General features: G+C 37.4%; 1 protein-coding gene across 1 annotated transcript; it reads left to right on the forward strand.

Annotated features, from left to right (window-relative positions):
* Window positions 1-1,292: 1,292 nt before the first annotated feature.
* On the forward strand, window positions 1,293-8,515 carry LOC113298056 (DNA mismatch repair protein MSH2-like). The gene is made up of 13 exons (XM_026546711.1): window positions 1,293-1,372; window positions 1,484-1,533; window positions 1,676-1,708; window positions 2,509-3,582; window positions 4,000-4,554; window positions 4,650-4,760; window positions 4,885-4,974; window positions 5,068-5,139; window positions 5,589-5,699; window positions 5,925-6,051; window positions 6,230-6,432; window positions 6,926-7,078; window positions 7,862-8,515. The coding sequence occupies exons 1-13, from the start codon at window positions 1,324-1,326 to the stop codon at window positions 8,060-8,062; spliced, it is 2,829 nt and encodes a 942-aa protein (XP_026402496.1). The 5' UTR covers window positions 1,293-1,323; the 3' UTR covers window positions 8,063-8,515.
* The last annotated feature ends 13,272 nt before the right edge of the window (window positions 8,516-21,787 follow it).

Raw genomic sequence — 21,787 nt, forward strand, 5'->3', positions numbered from 1 at the left:
CATTTAAATCATTGAAACATTCTTAGATGACGTTATATAGTTGTTATTCACAAACCATTTTTCGTCAAAGCCATTTCAAAGTGATTGAAACTTAACATGACTTTCGTCACTAGGTAAATATGAACTTGGCCAAAGCGAAAGCTTACCAACACATATTTCGAGAAATAGATAGGCGAGATAAACTCGACTCGAAATAGCAAATGTGTATAATCAAAGTCTATATAGCAAAACGACTTTTGTCTCAAGATAGGAGATAGAGTAGATAGACTTTTGAGTGATAGATAAGTTCAAGTCTCCACATACCTTTTAGTCGATGAAGTTCCACCAGTTCCTTGAGTAGTCCTTCGTCTTGTATGATGATCACCACGGAGTTCTTGAGCTCAACTACACTTTCTATCCTAACCTGAGACTTAGCTATAGTAGATTAGAAATCAAGACTTATAGTTTTGATCACTAACATTGACAAACATGCTTGAGATAGCAACGCCTGCGAGTTCGACCGAGCAATGCTCTAACAAATCTATCTCTTAAGCTCTTGTCAATAAGAAACACAAAATAAAAACCGATGAGTTCAATTTAAAATCGATATGCAAAACAAACTCATTATCAAAACCGAATACCTAATTAACCATTTAACGCCAAAAAGAAACGGCTTTAGAGAGAAAGCGAGATATACCTTGTTTAATAACTTCTTGCAAAGATTTTCCAATCAATCAGGTCATTACTAATTTATAACAATTATAAAATAAACAGACGGAGATGACTAAAAAGGCCTAAATTCTATAGATCATATCTCATATATTGTGAGATATGGAGGAGGTGAAAAAGATGTTGCAGAGAGAAAGAGGGAAATCGAGAAATACATGACTCTTGAGGACGTGAATCGATTGGATTTTCGGAGAAAAAACCGAGTAAAGAATTTGGAGGAGCCACTAACAATTTAATCGTGTGTAATGAATAGATTATAGACAACCACAATAATTAACTTATCTTTGCCATGACAAATCCTGACCACTCTTAACATGGGAAAAATTATTCAAACTGTGCTATGTATTCTAGACTGCTACTTCATAAGCATAAAGCAGAACCTGGTTGAAACGGACTAACGAATTCATTACGAGAGAGCAGATACTCACTCCCCCGTGTGATTTGCTCTAAACCACTGAGTCGGCGCAAAATGGTAAAATACCAATTTTACACGACTTCCGAGAGGCGCGATTTTTCCCGCCATTCCCTATACCCTCTATATAACCAGCGAGTAGCATATAACCGGTCCATAAATTTCGGAAGGAAAAGGAGAGTGAAAAGAGTTTTAGAAGAACAATGGATGAAACCTTGCAGGATCAGAATAAGCTCCCGGAACTAAAATTAGGTATCAGCAAATGACCCAATCTCTTTATTTGTCTCCTCTTCTGTTCCCGAACTGCAGGACTAAGGGTTTTATATCTTAATCGTTTTTTTGTTTTGTTCTGTAACTGTGTAGATTCTAAACAAGCTCAAGGGTTTATCTCATTTTTCAAAAACCTACCCAAAGTAAGCCCATCTTTCATTTTACTGTACTATCTCTCCATTTTGCTGAATGGATGTGTATATATTGATGCCCTAAAACTCGTTTATTGATCAATTGAAACCCTATATTAACTCAATACTGCCGCTATTGGCTTCTTCATTGCAGGATCCTAGAGCTATTAGGTTTTTTGATCGTCGGGTAAGTTTAAGTTTTGTTTCCTGTATGTGTTGATGTTTAATTAATTTTGGTTTGGATGGTATCAGTTTCATTTTACCTTTTTGAAAATCTTGAAATTCCTGCCTTGTAAGTTGCTTCATTGCTTCTTGTGGTTCCTCTGAGATTAGTTATTGGTTATACTCGGTGTGATATTTCTGGGAAATTTGAAGCAAGGGGGTCTAGTTATAATTTATCTTAGAGGTAGGATCCAAGGAGACAATGTTGGTATAAGTTGAAACTTTTCTTCTTTGTAAACTGCTAAATGATTTTGTTTGTTGTTTTTGTGTCATTTATCTGGAGCCACTGCAGACTATCGTTATTGTAATCTAGGTTGTACCATGCGATGACACAGAATAACTTAGAAAATGTACCACTTAGACATGCTGAGGGCAGTGAAATATTCCACTCACAAATGCATGAAATTAAAATCTGTGCTGTTTGTAATTTATCTCCGATAGGAGCATCTAATGTTAGTAAAGCCAGAACCCTAAACCCTGGGTCTATCACGACCTCAGGCTCAGTCCTGTTTTCATCTCCTTACCATCAATAATCAGACAAAACATCCATACTTAAGATTTTCATTGGATGCACCGAGCAACTTGTATGAAATACGTTGGGTTATCTCCAGCTTGTCATGGTGTGAAAGAAAATCAGAAACTTTGTAGCATTGTTATGTTACTTTCATTTACCCTCTAGATCATTGCAATAATAAATCTGTAGCTTATTATACATTTACTCGTTTCATTTTTCTCTATTGGTTTAAGTTTACATAATTTGATCAGGATTATTATACTGCACATGGTGAAAATGCAACTTTTATAGCAAAGACATACTACTACACTACTACTGCTCTGCGACAACTTGGTAGTGGCTCTGATGGTATTTCCAGTGTGAGCGTCAACAGGAATATGTTTGAAACCATTGTCCGTGATCTTCTATTGGAAAGGACAGACCATACACTAGAGCTCTATGAGGGTAGTGGTTCAAATTGGCGGTTATCAAAAAGTGGAACCCCCGGAAACCTGGGCAGTTTTGAAGATGTTTTATTTGCCAACAATGAGATGCAAGATTCTCCTGCGATAGTTGCGTTGTATCCAAACTTTCGCGAGAATGAATGCACTATAGGGTTGAGCTATGTTGACCTGTCTAAGAGAGTACTTGGGTTGGCAGAATTTGTGGACGACAGCCAGTTCACAAATGTCGAATCAGCTCTAGTTGCTCTTGGATGTAAAGAATGCCTCTTTCCACTGGAGAGTGGAAAATCTATTGAAATTAAAAGCTTGCATGATGTGTTGTCTAGATGTGGTGTCCTTCTTAGTGAGAGAAAGAAAACTGAATTTAAGTCGAGGGATTTGGCGCAGGACCTTAGTCGTCTCATCAAGGGCTCAATTGAACCTGTTTGTGATTTACTCTCTGGTATGGACTATGCATCTGGGTCTCTTGGATCATTGTTGTCCTATGCAGAATTACTTGCAGATGAGAGTAATTATGGTAACTTTACTATCCAAAAGTACAATCTTGACAGCTACATGAGGTTAGATTCTGCTGCTATGAGAGCATTAAATGTTTTGGAGAGCAAAACAGATGCAAACAAGAATTTCAGCTTGTTCGGTTTAATGAATAGAACATGTACTGCTGGTATGGGAAAAAGGTTGTTAAATAGGTGGTTGAAACAACCTTTACTAGATGTAACTGAAATCAACTCCAGGTTGGATTTGGTCCAGGCGTTTGTCGAAGATACTGCTCTTCGCCAAGATCTGAGACAGCATTTGAGAAGGATTTCAGATGTTGAGCGGCTAATGCATAACCTTGAGAAAAAAAGAGCTGGTTTGCAGCACATTATAAAGCTTTATCAGGTACTTTTGTATTTAATTTTAAGTTTATGTTTGATACATTTTCTTGATCTTGTAGTTTACACCAGTATATCTTCCTGTGCAGTAATTTTTCTAAGAAATAAATTACCCTACCAAACCAGGATATTCATCTAGCTGTTTTTTAATTTTAATATGTGCTAGTGCTACGCCAAATTCAGTTATTATTCTCAATTGGGCATCTTTCTTACACCTCACACCCAATAGGATGTACACTTTCGAATCCCATTACTTAATAGTAAAAATGAGAAAAGGGAATAGCAATAGTAACTTGGTCTCTTGTGGTATTTTTATGTGGGTTTTTCTGGTTGCATGCCATGGACTGGCTGCAAGTCCATCAATCATCTGCTTTCTCTTTCCTTTCCTTCTGTGAATCCTTATAACACTAATTCTCTAATGCAGTCAAGCATCAGACTTCCGTATATTAAAAGTGCTCTGGAACGATATGATGGCCAATTTTCACCACTGATAAAAGAGAAGTATCTTGATCAACTTGAGTGTTATATTGATGATAATCACTTGAATAAGTTTGTTGCTCTTGTTGAAACCGCTGTTGATCTTGAGCAACTTGAGAATGGAGAGTACATGATATCACCTGGTTATGATCAAAAGCTATGTGAACTAAAATCTGAACGGGATGCAGTAGAGCAGAAGATACATAATTTACACAAAGAAACTTCTAATGATCTTGATCTTCCTCTAGATAAGGCTTTGAAGTTGGATAAAGGGACACAGTTTGGACATGTTTTCAGGATTACAAAGAAGGAAGAGCCTAAAGTTAGGAAGAAGCTAGCAACACAGTTTATAATCCTTGAAACTCGAAAGGATGGGGTAAAGTTTACAAACTCAAAGCTTAAAAAGTTAGGGGATCAGTATCAAAAGGTACTAGAAGAGTATACAAGCTGTCAAAAAGAGATCGTTGCTCGAGTGGTCCGAACTGCAGCAACGTTTTCTGAGGTACACTTATAAATTAGGTTTCTTAGGGGAAGCTTCACTTATTGCTTTCATTTGTGTGTTGTATAGTATCATTTATGTGAACTTTCAATTTGCAGGTTTTTGATACATTAGCTGGGATTCTTTCTGAACTAGATGTTTTGCTTAGCTTTGCTGACCTTGCCACTAGTTGTCCAACTCCATACGCAAGACCAAGCATAACTGCTGCGGTAATGGCTTTACAGTTTACAGTTGTTTTGCTGGTATTTCATTCTATTTGTGACAGTCTTATTTGCATCGACAAGGAAGGATTTTCTTCCTCTGAATACTTATACTTCATGTTGGGTGTTAAAGGATGAAGGAGATATTGTACTAGAAGGGAGTAGACACCCTTGTGTTGAGGCTCAGGATGGAGTAAATTTTATTCCAAATGATTGTAATCTGGTGAGTATTTGTGTATTCCAGGAAAATCAGCTATTCAAGGCTTTTTTTTTTTTTCATTAAAATGAGATTTAGCTTTGTTCATCTTGTTATCAGATAAGGGGTAAAAGCTGGTTTCAAATCATTACGGGCCCTAACATGGGTGGAAAATCTACATTTATTCGGCAGGTTAGTTGTTTCTGTTTTGCTGGTTCTAATAACATTTTTAGTAATCCAATCCAATCATCCCGTCCTGTTGGTTGTTATGTTCAAGAGAAGTGATTTGATATCCATTCTGTAATAGAGGAAGAACAACCTATATATGACCAAATTCAAACAAGATAGGAAAATGGGGCTCATTTGAATTAATTATGTCTCTGTATGTATAGTTCGTTACTTGTTTAAAAGCTCCCAGTTGGAGTTTATGTTTGACTATCAATTAGAGCTTTTTCTGTACCCACAATACACTTTGCATACAATGGCAACATCCATAAACCAAAAGGGTTATGCATGCCCAATTTCGTCAATCTCCATTAGTGCCGACAGTAACAGGGTATACATTGTAGCGGATATAATCTGCATATATAGACATACAGTATTGTAGAAGTGATTGAAAAAATCTTTTCCATTATCGACAGGTTGGTGTGAATGTTTTGATGGCACAAGTTGGCTGTTTTGTTCCTTGTGACAAAGCACACATTAGTGTTCGTGACTGCATTTTTGCTCGTGTTGGTGCTGGTGACTGCCAGGTAAATTTGACAACAGATTCTGTTAACATGATGCTACAAAATTTGTAAAAGTGAATATAATGGGGAAGTACATGATTCCTATTAGTAACAGGAGTACATTTATTGTGTAGCAAAAGATATATCATCTTAGACCACAGTTAGAAAAACTGCAGTATCCTCTCATCCTTGCTAGTTATATGCAAACACCTTTTAATTTAATTTGATTTTAATTTCAATATTTAATAGCTTCGTGGAGTCTCCACTTTCATGCAAGAAATGCTAGAAACTGCTTCGATATTGAAAGGAGCAACAGATAGGTCGCTTATAATTATTGACGAGTTGGGGCGTGGGACATCAACTTACGATGGATTTGGTTTGTAACTTAACCTTACCATATTGATATCCATAATTTACATTAGTATTATTTCACTTTAATGCTGCATCTGGTCATGAATCTAATGATTTTTAGGTTCGATTTTCGACGCTTCTAGTCGATTATAATCACAGGAATACTCACTATTGAACTAGGTTTGCTTTCTTTCTGCATTCAGGTTTAGCTTGGGCAATATGTGAGCACCTTGTTGCAGTGACAAAAGCACCAACTCTATTTGCAACTCACTTTCATGAACTGACTGCGTTAGCTCATGAAAATGCCTACAGTGAACTTTCTAAAAAGCCCAACCAGGGCGTGGCAAATTACCATGTTAGTGCGCACATTGATTCGGAAAGTCACAAGCTGACCATGCTTTATAAGGTTGGTGCAATATTACGAACAGTTGTGTAAGCATGAAGCTGCTTCTGGATTTACACTGTCTTCTGCTTATCTTTCCACCAACCTTTTGTAATATTGGTCATGGTCTTCTTACCTTTTCAGTATTTAAATGAAGTATTATTAATTTATTATCCAACTTTGTCCAGTTCAGCCTTGTTTTGACACTAAATACCTAATCAATATTTGCTTATCTCATGATTATGATGATGGTCCCTGGCTCAAAGTTTTATTGTTTGGTACTGTCAGACACTTCTAACTTTTTAAGGGATATGGGCTCACAGGTGTCTATGAGTCTGAGGGTAAAAATTTATCCATAGTATGGAAACAACACATTTATCCTTACTGTTACCAATTTTATGTTAAGAAAAAAAAAATAAATGTTAAGAAATATGTGCTTCTAGATAGTCGTCTTCCGCTAATATGCTTAACTTATTTCTTTATGAAGCCCTTAGTTCCGTTGGACAAATTCTTTCAGGTTGAACAAGGAGCTTGCGATCAAAGTTTTGGTATTCATGTAGCAGAGTTTGCAAATTTCCCTGAAAGTGTTGTTGCCCTTGCTAGAGAAAAGGCTGCAGAGTTGGAAGATTTTTCACCAGATTTGATCATTTCAAACCATTCAAAAGAAGAGGTTTGTTAATAAAGACTTATTACTTACATATTGTAGTGTATTTTGATTCCATACTGGTTGGTTCTACATTATGAGTGTTTACTTGGTAAATTTAGGTGAAACATTGATTTTGTAAGAGTAGTGCGTCTTAGAATAAACCTTGTATCATAATCATATGAACAAGGAAAAAAATAGAGCAACCCTTGCACCATAGAGCAACCCTTGCACCATATAATGTTTTATCATGAAGAAATGCAGAATGTCATGTCGAATTAATATATGACCACGGTTGGGAACTCTACATTTAGAAAGCATTTGCTCTTAACTAAACGTTTGTGGATATATATTATATGAAAATGTCGTGTTTCAGAAGATATCCCTGGCCTCTCAACTGGTTTTGTTTCTTTGCCAGGACATTTGATTGTCTACTTTGAGATGCATTCTCAGTTCTTCATACTATGTACTCATTACATGATTTGTTTTTCATTGTTCTCTCTACTTTTTTTCTTCTTTATATTTGATGTCTGTTACGTTTTATTGTTCTCATCAAGCTTCACCTGTTAAAAGTGTGAAAAACATTGACCATGCCAAAAAATATTGTGTTGCAACTTACGAGATCTGGAATGAACAGTATTATGCATAAGTCATTGGCATACGACTTTTGTACTGCTATGATCTTCTTTCTCTTGAATATATATCCAGATCTTAGAGTAGAAACCACGATGCTTGACTTCTCTGATGACAATATTAAATTTGCTATGAGCATATGTTAGCAAGATTCTTATTGTTTTACTTTATTTACAGGTTGAACCTAAACGAAAGCGTGAATGTGATTCTGAGGACATGTCTAGAGGAGCTGCTAGGGCTCGTCGATTCTTGCAGGAATTTACTGCTCTGCCATTTGAGCAAATGGAGTCGAAGCAGGCCTTTCAGCATATCAGCAAATTGAGAAGCGACTTAGAAAAGGATGCATGTGACTCCAGTTGGCTCCAGCAATTCTTCTAGACAACTTCAATCTCTTTTCTGTCATGAATGGTGGTAAACCTGTAGAAAGCTTGAGGTAGAACAGAAGTTAGGGGATCACCGCAAACTTTTGACACCTCTTTCTTGCGATTCCTCACCGACCAAGTATGGGGATTTTACATGGTATATAGGCTCCTTGCATTTTTAATGAAGTGTACACTCGTTTTGGTAGCAAGTGTTATACATGGGTACATAAGTCTTAGTTAGACATGGATGGTATATGCCAAAATGTCTGACAAGGTGTTTTGTAGTTAATGACCCATGTAGGTAGAAGACTTTCTAGTGCTCCCACTAATTTTGCTGTTTAGTATAGTGAGCAGCAGAGAGCCTTCCGGATCTTTTGTTCTTAGATTGTATAGAGTTTGATTCGCATCTTGAATCATAGAAGAAAAACCTCTGATCAGGAGTAATGTATCTTTTTTTTGTCTCCCTTAATATTTGTGCATATCGTGATTTGCATAATCTTCCTCGATTAAGTTACTCCACTTGTATTCTTAGGTTTACAGAAAATAGTGCAGATGCAGTAGAGTGTTAGGCTGTGTTATGGGGTGATTCACATGCTTCACAGCATGGTAAAGCATGGCAAAAGATGACGCTCACAGCTGAGTTCCAGAGAAACTGTGAATCAAATTGTGGATTGACACCCAACTAGTTCTAGAAAGTCTTCTACGTACATGGGTCATTAACTTTCCTCGTGTTTTTCATCTTTGCTAGACAATATCCCATGATCATCCATATAAGAGCAAGTCTTATGGTGGAATCTAACCTATTCCAAGTGTGGAATAAATCATGGAATGCCAAGTCTAGTGGCTTCCAAGTTGGGATATTCCACAAAAAATCCAAGCAAAGTTCCATGAATTTATGAAAGGGTCTGTGGAATCCATCTAAACGCTATTGAGAATAGCGCTCAACGCCAATAAAAATAGCGCAGTAAAAGACAAGAAACGCTAATAAGAATAGCGCTTAGCGCCAATCAAAATATCGCTGGGCGCTATTCTCATTAGCGTTTTTTTTTCCTTTCTTAATCAGACGACTAGTTTGAATAGCTATGATTTGCTGTTACGAATAAGTGTTTGATATGAGCACGATTTATGGGAAGTGGTAGATTTAATCTACCTCAAACTCTCACGTGGCAGTTAATGAGGTGAGATGGGTCCACCTAAATATTATCTAAATTAATTATAATATTCAGTTTTTATTAGAAGCAGACACGTGTGTTTTTTATTAGTGGCTGTGGAAGTAAAACAGTTCTGCAGTTTGATTTTCTGCATATCTTTTTTTAGTGAAGTTCCGGTATTAGAGGTTTAAAAAAAACGCTAATTTTATTGGCGTTTAACGCTGTTTTGATTAGCTTTTAACGCTATTCTGATTAGCGTTTTTGTAATTCCACCATTAGAATTGAGCTTCCATCTACAATTCCAAATGTTGAGGTGGCATGGAAGATGGAAGATGAAATTGTTCCACGATAAGATTTGCTCTAAACTATTCAACAAAACACAAGCACATCCTGATTTATTTATAGGCCAATTACAGAATGGTCATGCTTTTTGTAATTCGTTCACAAAATGGTCATACTTTTGTAATTCTTTTACAAAATGGTCACACTTCCATCCGATTTAACATTTTTGAATAAAACGGTGTTAACTTTTCCCAAAATACCCTCCTCACTTAACTAATTGGTTAAGGTGGTGGTGATGAAGCGGTGGTGGTGGTGGAAGCTTAAAAATCTTCGCTAAACCCCAAAAGGGAAGCAATGAACCCTTTGGGTGAATGTGGTGTAACGACCCTGAATGTGGTGTAACGATCCTGAATGTGTTCTAACGATCCTGAGTCGACTGAGTGGCGCTGGCCTAGTTAATCATATTCAACTATGCAATATAGTAGCACAAAAGGAAGCAACACAGCGTGGGCTGAGTGGCGCTGGCCTAGTTTATGTGAAGGTTGGCATTCACAACCATCGACTCTGGGGTATGGCCGATACGGGTGCTTCGCACACTGTTGTGAGCTTGTCGATGGCAGAGTACTTGGGTTTGGAAGTATATCAGGCTAGTAATTGTATGAAGATTGTCAATGATATGGCTAAACCAATCAAGGGGATGGCTGTGGCAAATGTTGAAGTGGGAGAATGGTGCAACCGAATCAGTATTATGATGATGCATTTTAATGATTTTGAGATGATCCTTGGTAACAACTTTTTCAAGATAGCAGAGGCAACAGTGATGCCTCACCTTGGTAGGATTTTCACACAAAGTCCAAGGTGCACCTTGTTTAGCAAAAAGTGTAAGGAATGTCAGTCTGTATGACATGAGGCGCGACAAAGGAAAGGAAAGTGAGTTTTCCCCTGTATGCTCGTTCGAAGAAAGCTTAGCTGAGATTCATGAAGAGTTTGGGTATCCTATGGATCTTAATATCCCTTGTTCGTCGTGATTGATCTATGTATAAAGCAGGGGCATTGCAGTGCTAGTTGCAAGTGCGTGAACCTGCAAGGTTGCTGAATTATGAAGGCTTTAGCATTTATCTGTTTGCTATTTCTATTCGAAGTTTAAGTTGGGTGTTGCTGATCTAATGGTCCAAAAGATAACACACTATTTGCTGGTGTATTTGCTTTGGTTGTTTGTTACTTTCAGTAAGGCCGTATTGGCCAATGGTGTAAATAGGAAGGAGTCCCCTGGGGGGGGCACTACAAGTATACTAAACCAAAGTATGCAATAAAAGATGTTGAAAGCAAAACCAAGCAAGAAGAAGTAAAAGTTGATGGCATAGGAGAGTTTTTGTTGAGAGAGTTACGCAGAAGTGCGACAGTACTTGGCAGCGATAACATGGAGTAACACAACAAGAATGAAGATGTAAGTCCATCAAACATATGAGCTGAGAGTAACTCATAGTTAGGAAGAACATGATGTTGTTCTTCCGCTACATTAAAGCGTAGCAGTTTGAAAGAACAAGTGAGGCCTTGTTAGTTTCAAAGGCGCGTGAAGAGGAGCCTTGTCCAAAGTGACGGTAGGATGTCCCGGGCTTCCTAACTCATGGCTAATGTCATGAATTTCAGTCGTATTTGCATAAGACAGTTGCAAAGTGATTGAAGAATACTTAGTCTACAGTAAGGCCTGTTGAATTACAAGAGTGCAATGCCAGTCGCAATTAGATGCAGTAAGCTAAGTTATGCATATCATGATGATATGTTGGTCATTCGGCGTGTATACTTAGGCACAGAATGGATTGGAAAAGATTTGTGTGCTGATGCAAGGGCATAACAACATACTGCAATAGCTTTGGGTGTTGAGATATGAATGAAGTGGAATTGAAGCATAATCGACGATGCAACAATGAAGCTGAAATTCATAGGCTTAATTGCAAGGCGCATAAACTAAATAATGGCGTAAAGTACTAGGCAGAAAGTTTTGGCAAGAATGTTGGCCAAGCAAGTTTGCTGATTTTTGAGAGTGGCTCAGAAGCGTATAAGGCCAAGTAAGTTCACCAGAACCTGAACTGATGTTGCATTCAACGAGGACGTTGAATGGATTGGGTGGGGAAGGTCTATGACCGGTACCAACAGTGAAGCACAAAGATTACGCAAGACTGAAGTTGTGGCCTGGCTGATGGAGCTGCACAATTCGATGATGTAGCGCCAACATGGCTGAGACAAGAAGCGCTACTTAGCACATGCAATACTATATATGTGATAGTGTTGCATATCCTTATTCAGAGTTAGCTCAGCTCAAGGAAGGAATAAAGGATGAAATGCAAGTCATGGAATGGCTTAGGCATTGTCCCAAGCATTGGACAAGGCTTGGACAATGCATACACGACATTGGCGTTGCTAAATGCGCCATTGATGTCAATTGCTCAGGAAAAAAGAATGCAAGTGATGCACCTAAAATATGAAGTTGAACTAAGCAGCAGGGATAGACTCGATTGGCATGATTTATTTGGATGTTGGCATCCAAATAAGCTAAGTACATGGCCGAGATAAATACAACGCAACTGTTGCCGCACTTGACAGAGGCCAAGTTGAGTGAAACACAATCATTGCCGAACATTGGCACGTGCCAAGTTGAGCACAACGTAATGATTTCTGGATACGAGTTGTGTTAGAGCATAGCTCGGTTGAACCCACCAAGCGTTGATATGTCAAGGTTGATTGTCATATTTGAGTATCAAAACTCATCTAGATTCGGTTGATTAAATACTAGAGTCAACTTCGTTTAGGTTAGAATAGAAAGTCTAGGAATGTTGAGACGTACAAGTATTACTCTGAAGACCCGAAGAAAGTGAAAGAAGTAATAACTGCAACGACGACATCATCCTTCCTCTTGAGGTTAGTAATATTGACTTGATCTTGTTTCCATTCCTAACGTACCTTTTAAGTCGTGGTATATTGAAAACATAACATGCAAAGTTGTATATATTTTTATATAATACTCTAGTGTTAGACTTGGTCATAATAGTATGATCAAAGTATTAAGGAATCTATTGTATATAGTTACTTGATTATATGTGCAATTATATAGGTGTGATTTTATCCTAGAAAATTATGTATTATTACATTAGTTTAAGGAAGTAGATGTATGAACTTGTTTTCATAATCGTAAGGGAAATCGTGATTGGTCTTGTTCTTTATCCAATATCTTTTGGATGACCAATGGAAGATGACAATCGTAGAACCTATCTTAACTTATGTTGAGACTTGAGGTATAACCGGTCATAGCCTATAATATATAGATAGTTGTAACCGGTCACAAGCTATATTGTAATGCAAGTTGTAACAGGTCACAAGTTACTTTGGGATCCAAGGTATAACCGGCCACAAGATGAATTGGGAAATTAGTTGTAAGCGGTCACAAGCTACCCTCGGGAAGCAAGGTGTAACCGGTCACAAGCTACTTTAACTAAATATTTTGGAGCAAGGTGTAACCGATTACAACCTATCTTGGGAATCATGTTATATCCGGTCACACCATATTTTGGAGTGATGGTATAATCGGTTCCATGAGAAAAACCAAGTATCCATGGGTCACATATTTCTTCATGATGTGTGTGAATTAGGGTTTTTGGTTTTCTAAGATGAGAAGCTTCTAGATGTCTATATATTTTAACATGTACATAACTCTTATCATTAATTGTTCAAAGATATTCCTTTATACTCAAGGTGATCCCATACCGAAAAAGTGAAAAGCATTTAATTATGATTTTCATCGTATATGTTTTAATTACAAGCAATTAAAGCATATCCTCTTGAAGATATAATAATTATTAGTTAATGTGGTAGACTAATCATAGAAGTTTTCTATGTGAGTTTTCGGAAATATGGTTTGGCATTTAAGTAGAAATAGGAAAAATGAAATTAGGTACTTTAATGTGAATATTTTGAGAATATTTTCGGTTTTGGAATTTCCTTGTTGTCCAAACAACCTTGGTGTATAAATACTTGAGTTTGTATTTCTTGCAAACTATCCTAAGATCCAGAAAAACTTCATTCTTCTAGTTTCTGGTGGAGTCATCTATTCGGAGAGGAAAGTACCCTAATTAGGCGAAATCTCTTACGACCGCTCGTTTAAATACTTTTGTAGGATCAAGAAGCTCTACGAGTACCGTTGGTGGGAAACTAGATAATTGCACTGTTATTTTAGTTTTCGCTTATTAATTTGATTGACTAACGGTTGTTGTAACTTTGATTGCACCTAGTTTTTTTATTCTTGAGAACATTCTCTTCTGATATAAGGCTCACTCAAACTAGATCAAAGTATTGACGGGATCTTAAAAACCATCTTCGGGTCTAAAGACATCTTGTGATAATCCATTGCTAACAGACTCCGTTCTATGCGTGATTGATCACAAGAGGATTCAAGTGGTATTGTGCAGGTTATTGAAGGCAATAGAAGATTTGAAGATGAAGACGAATTCTGAAAAGACGAGGGTACCCAAATACACCACAGCCTTTTTGTTTTCAACCTATAAGTCCTCTTACCCAAAGTGATCGTCTATGGACAGAGTCGAGACAATACAACAAATCGGTATTCACAATTTGTGTGATTGTCTATGGATACGAGATCGAGACAATCCGACTACCAAAGTGTGATACTTGATAATAGGTTCGGACTTAACCAAACTCTATAGAATCACTATCAAGTATAACAGAGTTAACGTTTGTGTATTTTACTTTTAATTATAATAAACAATTATAATTGCAGAAATAGAAAAGTAAAAAACACAACAAGACTTTGTTAACGAGGAAAAGTGCAAGTGCAGAAAAACCCTGAGACCTAGTCCAGAATTGAATACTATTAAAATAAAGTTGTTATACAAAATTTAAACCAACTTCGTATAGTTGAGACCGAACAACTACCCCTAGTGGACTTAGTTTCCTCAGTATCCCTGCACTTCCGACTTCGAAGGTCACGCACTGGTACAATTCCTTTGGATCGAATTCCAAACAGTAAAGGTACAACAAATCTGTTTGGTAACAATTCTATTGATTCTTTGAAGATAAAGATATCTCAAGTCATACGCAAAGGTTCTTCTGTTTAATCCAATAAACTCTTTTGCCTGGTTAGATAAATCTATCAAATAACTACAAAATTAGTTAAGTTTAGATTCACACTCAATCAAAATAAATCTCAAAGAGATATATTGAGAATGTCGATCTCACACAACTAATCAATCGAATAAATCTAATTATAGGTGGATCCCAGCCGATCAAGGTTTATGCACACACAAAGATATGACAACTAATAAGAAATCTTCTTCGTCTTCAAATCTTCTTTAATCTTCAATAAACACTTGTACAACACCACTCGAATATCTTGTGATCAATCACACACAAGATCACCCTGAGTACTAAGGAATATCTTTGAACAATAAATGATAAGAGTTACTGTACGTGTTCAAAGTATGTTGACATCTTTTCACTGTAAATACTTATCCATATTTATACGGATTTACACTCTTGGAATCAGTTATACCACGCTTCCAAACAAGTTTAGAATTGGTTGACCTGTATTCCAAGATAACTATGCGATTGATAAAATATCAAATCACATACATGGGTTCAATCGGTTCTACCAATCACTATGATCCATTATACCTCAATACGGAAATACTTGTGATCGGTCACACAGTTACCAGGGCCGGTTACATCAGTTACCAGGACCGGTTAGCATATTCCCATGGTATTACTTGTGATCGGTCACACCAGTTACCAGGATTAGTTACACCAATTACCAGGAACGGTTACCAATTACAATGATCGATTACACAACACTCTGTGATTGGTCACACCAATTACAAATATCGATCATACCATCTCATGGTGATTACTTAGGATCGGTTACTCTAATTTAATAAAAACTAGTCATACCAAATCATTAGTCAACCATTATGATTAGTTATACCAAGATACATAACATAGTTACGATCGGTTCTACCATCTCATACATATTGGTAATCCAAAGATTTGCAATGAATAGTCGTACCAATAAGCCTAATGATTTCCCTTTCGATTCATAAAACAAGTTCATGAATGTACTTCCTTTAAAAGAATGTAAAACATTGTTTCCTAGGATGAAATATTCACCATAACCTATTCACATAATCATAACAGTATATACAAGATTATGTCGATGTCATATCTACGAAGTTCAAAAGATAAGCGTTATACTTCGTAGTCTAATTTCCTAATACTATGATCATACAAATATGACCATGTCACATCACTAGAGTATTATACAATATGTACAGTATATACAGCTTCGTTGTTATGTTTTCAATAGAGCACGACTTGAAAGATACGTTAGGAATGAAACGATTCAAGTCAATATTACTAACCTCAATAGGAAGGATGATGTCGTCGTTGTAGTTCTCTTTTTCTTCACATTCTTCAGGTCTTCGGAGTAATACTTGTATGTCTCAATATTTCTAGACTTTCTAGTCTAACCTAAACGAAGTTGACTCTAGTATATAATCAAACGACTTTAGATGAGTTTTGACATACTAAAATATGACAACCAAACTTGACATACCAACACTTGGTGAGTTCAACCGAGATGTGCTCTAAAAATCTCCCCCTTTGTCAATTTTAGTGACAAAACTCTTATTACATATGGATAAACAAATTACATAAGAATTCATTTTACATACACTTGATTCCAAGTTTCAACAACACAATAACTTTCATATATTCAATCAATAAATGACGCTGTTGATTTGAATAACAAAAGCTTTTACTCCCCCTAAAGGTAAGATCTCTCTACTAGTTAACTTACATCTTTGTTATTCCTCTTTTTGTAGTCAGAATACTACAACAACAATATGATATGTTTCTCCCCCTTAGTCAATACTTTACTTTTTCGTTAAATATAACGTTTAAGCACAATTGTCCTTTCATTAGTGATTGCAAATCACTTGTTTATTCCATATATTCCCCCCCCCCCCTTTTGTCACAAAATGACAAAGGTTCGAGCAAATAAAGGACAAAACGAAAGAATCTTACAAATATAAAAGACTTGTAAACAACCTATAAGAGTTAAGCATGAAGGTTTCACATACCACTTTAGATAACCAACATTAAAAGAAAAACTACAAGTAATTTAGTTTTAATATGTTATCAAGGAAACAATTGTCCGAAGCAATTTTCCCTAATAGTTTAACAATTTGATTAAGAAACTTAATTCCCTTGTTAAACCGATTACGTATGTGCAATCACTTATTTCGATATGACCAAAATAAAGATCAGAATTAACTTTGTTTCTCTCATCAGGCTCTAATTGTTCAGACAATAACTAGATCTTTCCCTTTAGACAAGAAAAACACTAGGTTAGTTAACTAGTTTTTCTTGTCAAGGCATTCATTCGATTAGACTTGAATAACCGAATCCTTCAATTTGATAAGTCTAGCTAAGATCAGAATTAACTTAGTTTCTCTTATCCGAAATCGATTTGGACTAAACAAATGATCCTGTATTTTGTTAAGCTAAAAACAATACATAAAAACCAAATAAATTGATTTGCACAATTATTTTCTTAACCGGAAGCAATTGAAACAAACATATACATTACAACTCCGCAATTGCACCGAATTTCGTTAAGCAAAAACACTTGATACCCAACAATAAAGAAGATATCAAACAATAATCCAAATAAATTGACACAGTTTTTCTTAACGGGAAACAATTGAATCATACACACATATACATCCATACACAATAATGGAACATATCAATTGTACCGAAATTTTGTTAAGCAAAAGCAAAATATATGCAATAACATGCTTTTCTTAAACATGAAAATGATTAACTAACAAACTCGTTACCTCAGATTTCACAACCTCTTCTCCCCAGAAAGATATATCATTGTAGATGGGGAAAAACGGTTTGCTGGTTTTTTAGGAAAATGAAGAGACGGACGTGTTGTCGAGACTCCTCAACCGAGCAAACTGCTCAACCTCACATAGATGCACTGCAAACGGAGTGCTTAGATTCCAGAGATCAATTTGTAGGACTCCGGCCTAAACCAAGTCAATAGCCGTTCCAGAGTCAATTCGGTCACAAGGAGGGAGATAGGTTGATCTGTAGGAGGAAAGATGAGAATTGTGTGGGATCAATGATGATCAAGGATTGTGGATGTATTGAAGGTTTCTGCAATAGTTGGTGAACTGGTAAGTTCGAATAAGTTATGGTAGATTGACGAATTCTTGAGAGTAGTTACTCGATAAATTCTATATGAACGATTACTGATGATGTAATTCTGTCCTTCAATCATGGATTCAGACACTTATTTATATAGTCAGAGTTGTGAACACATTGATCCCTGTAAGTGTGGCGGTTTCTTGAGTGAAAGAGTAGGAAAATGGGAGATCGTGTTAAAGTCAGTTCCATGTCGTGTGGAGACTTGACTGATCGTGCACCCACTACTTTGCTAACTCCTTCAACCGGTTGCACGACTTTCACACATTTCTCGTCGTGGATGAATCCACGTTCCGTAGACCGCCAGAACAAAACCCTAAGTGATATCCCCCCATTTGTGATGTGATTGATGTCTCACGAATCGTGGAGTCTGTATGACAAACGTGTCTTAGTTAGTCAGTTGTTGACTGATCATACAATGAGTATAGGCTTTATTGAATCGAGCACTTTTGACAAATGCTCAGCGATTCATGAATTATGTTAATGTTGCTCGTCTGAGCAAATATTGTAAATTCGACGAGTTGTTGAATATTGATGAGTTACTGAATATATGTGGGTTATTCGAGCAACTGAGCAAGTATTGCTCGATTCGACGAATTAATGATAAATTACCGAATATTGATAGTGGGATCAATATTCGAGCAACTGAGCAAGTATTGCTCAATTCAACGAATTACTGATAATTTACTGAATATTGATAGTGGGATCAATATTCGAGCAACTGAGCAAGTATTGCTCAATTCGACGAATTATTTACTGGTGACGTGACCCAATAAAATATTAATTAAAATATTGGTAGATTAAATATAATTAATTCAGATGTTGATTGCTGGATCAATATAATTTAGTGTTTGAACTTGCTCAGAATGGTAATTCGTGGAGCGTTTGTTCGAAACCCTAATTTTTGATCAATCCTTCATCAATTGACGAATTGCTGAAAATTGGTCACGAGTAAGGGAGAGACCGACCACATGAGATTATGGACATCCATGTGTTTCCCAAGTGCTCAAGTAAGCACGCACCAGGGTCCTCAGTTGGACTGTTGGTGAAGGAATGATGACAAAATGCCGGTTTCATGATTTATTGAAAATAGTTGCTCGATTGAGCGTTAGGTGATAAAACCTAATTCATGAAGAAGTGAGGGACCGACCAAGAAGGCATGAAACCGGCCCTTTGGGGTGTGGGACCAGCTGGTGCTCGATTGAGCAAATCCCCAGGTTAGTTGGAGAGAATTTGGGCCCAGCATGAACAATTGAGAAAATTAGGTAAGAATTTTGAAATCCTGTGGGACCGGATTTCTGCAAGCCCTAGGGATGACTCTGGTCGGTCACTAAGGCATGCACGTGTTTCCATGGTATCCGTGTCTCAGTACTGAGAGTTTCAGTATTTCCTGACGTGCATTCGAGCAACATTGTGAATTTTCAGAAGAGTTTCATCTTGACTGAAATTCTTGATTTTTGTTGGAATGAGCATGTATGCTCAATTGATCAATATTTTGTTAATATTAAAATAAGAGTATTTTAACATTTAAAATTTCCGTGAGAGGCTAGCCGGTCATGTGACCATGTTGGCTTTTGGTTTTTCATGATTCGAGCAAAATTTGAGAAAATATGAAGGAATCATGAATTTTGCTCAAACCAAGGAGTTTCATGAATTGAGGAAAATAATAATTATAAAAGACTAGGGATTGCAGGGTGTGGGACCGACCACGGCTAGGGCATGGCCGGCCGACTATGTTGCTCGGTCCCGCACACCTTTCCCTAATTATATATTATTATTTTTCATGAAACCGTGATATTATGGAGAATCCATAAGTTTTCATTGAAACGGAGAAGTTTCATGAGTTTAGGGAATAATAATTATAAAAAGCTAGGGATTGTGAGGTGTGGGACCGGCCTCGGCTTGAGCATGGCCGGCAGGCTAGGTTGCACGGTCCGGCACAACTTTCCCTATTTTATAATATTATTTTTCATGAATCCATGAAGTTATGGAGAACTCATGAGTTTTGCACAAACAAGGAAAGTTGCTAAATTGAAGGAGTTTTTCGTGAGTTCATGAAAATAACAAAATAGGGCAAAATAATAGAAGAGGCATGGGACTGGCCACGGTAGGGCATGGACGGCCGGCCGGTAGGCCCGGCCCCTAGGCGCCTCTTATTATTTTATTATTATTTGTTGTTTCCTCCATTTTTGCGTAGGATTCCTCATCTGTCCACATTTTTGGATGCTCGTTTGTGCATCCGGGTGCTCAGTCGTGCATCATTGTTGAGTACACTTTCTCCATTTCTGTGGGGCTTACTCAATGATGGTCCAGATGCCCGGTTGTTGAGTATTTATTACTAATTCATAAAATTCAGTGGAGAATAATTTATGAAATGGAGTAATATAATAAGTAGTTATTTATTATCAATTCATAGGATCAGCTATGGATTCGACCATGAACTCGGAATAATAAAACAAGCATTATCATTCCATGGGATCGTGGATTCGACCATAGAATCGGAGTAATAAAATTACCTATTACCATTCCATGAGATTCGCGGAATCGGAGTAATGAGATAATACAGTTGTTTATTGTCATTCTATGAGATCAAGCCGTGGATTCGATCATAGAATTGGAACAATTGTTATTGCTATTCTATAGGATCAGGACGTGGATTCGACCATGGAATCAGAGCAATGGTTATTGCCATTCCATGGGATCAACCCGTGGATTCGACCATGTAATATGAGCAATAATAGATTATTCTGGGAATTCAGTGGTAAATGTCACGACAGAATTAATCTATCGTAGGAAAGATATTAGCCAGTTAAGGCGTCATATCCATCTAAAGGGTGCATAGTCAGGGAGTCACAAGTGTTGCTTATGACCTGAAGGCGTTAGTACTCTCAATCTACGGAGAACCGCCTGAATCTATACACGGTCTCTCCACATAGTCAGGGAACGATGAGTGTCACCGACGTCCTGAAGGCGTCCGCCGCCTAACTATTCTTCTATGTGGAGGTGGGTCTCTCTCCTGCAGTCAGGGAACAGTGAGCGTCACCGACGTCCTGAAGGCGTTAAGCTCTCAATCTACAGAGAACTGCCCAATTATGTTATTCTGCATAGAGGTCACGATGAAGTGTCAGGGATCGAACGCTCAGCTAGTGGAGGCTTCTCGAAAGACATACTCTTCGTGGCTTCGTAAAATATGAATGGTTGCATGCCTGAAAGTCGTGTCAGAAACATGTATCATACGGTTTTTCCCTTTGTTGAAAATCCACCATCAACATTAAGTCCCCTGCGTAGTGAGGGACAGTCATGTTCCGCAGTATGCATTAAATGGTGATTTTCAGTCAATGAGATTAGTGGTTGAACTCAGTCTACAAAGGTGTTGTCAGAATCCACGATTTGCCGTAATGATGTTACATACGAGCAAATGTTCAAATGTGGTGTAGATGGTGGATTTTCAACAAAGGGCAAAACCGTAAAATCATGAGGCATGTTTTTGACACGGCTTTCAAGCATGCAACGATTCATATTTTACAAAGCCATTACGAATATGTTTTCGAAAAGCCTCCCTTAGCTGAGCGTTCGATCCCTGGCATTTCGTCGTGCCCTCTATGCAGAATAACGTATTTGGGCGGTTCTCCGTAGATTGAGAACTTAAACGACTTCAGGACGTCGGTGATACTCACTGTTCCCTGACTGCAGGAGAGAGACCCACCTCCACATAGAAGAATTGGGCGGCGGACGCCTTCAGGACGTCGGTGACACTCACCGTTCCCTGATTATGTGGAGAGAGTGCATAGATTCAGGCGGTTCTCCGTAGATTGAGAACACTAACGCCTTCTGGTCGTAAACAACGTCGTGACTCCCTGAATGTGCACCATTCAGAATGGATGTGACACTTTAACTGGCTAATATATTTTCTGAAATAGATTACTTCTGCCGTGACATTCACTACTGAATTCCCAGAATAATATATCATTGCTCTTATTCCATGGTCGAATCCACGGCCTGATCCCATGGAATGGAAATAATATTGC

Source organism: Papaver somniferum, chromosome 7 (genome assembly GCF_003573695.1).
Source record: "Papaver somniferum cultivar HN1 chromosome 7, ASM357369v1, whole genome shotgun sequence".
In the NCBI taxonomy this organism is placed as follows: Eukaryota; Viridiplantae; Streptophyta; class Magnoliopsida; order Ranunculales; family Papaveraceae; genus Papaver; species Papaver somniferum.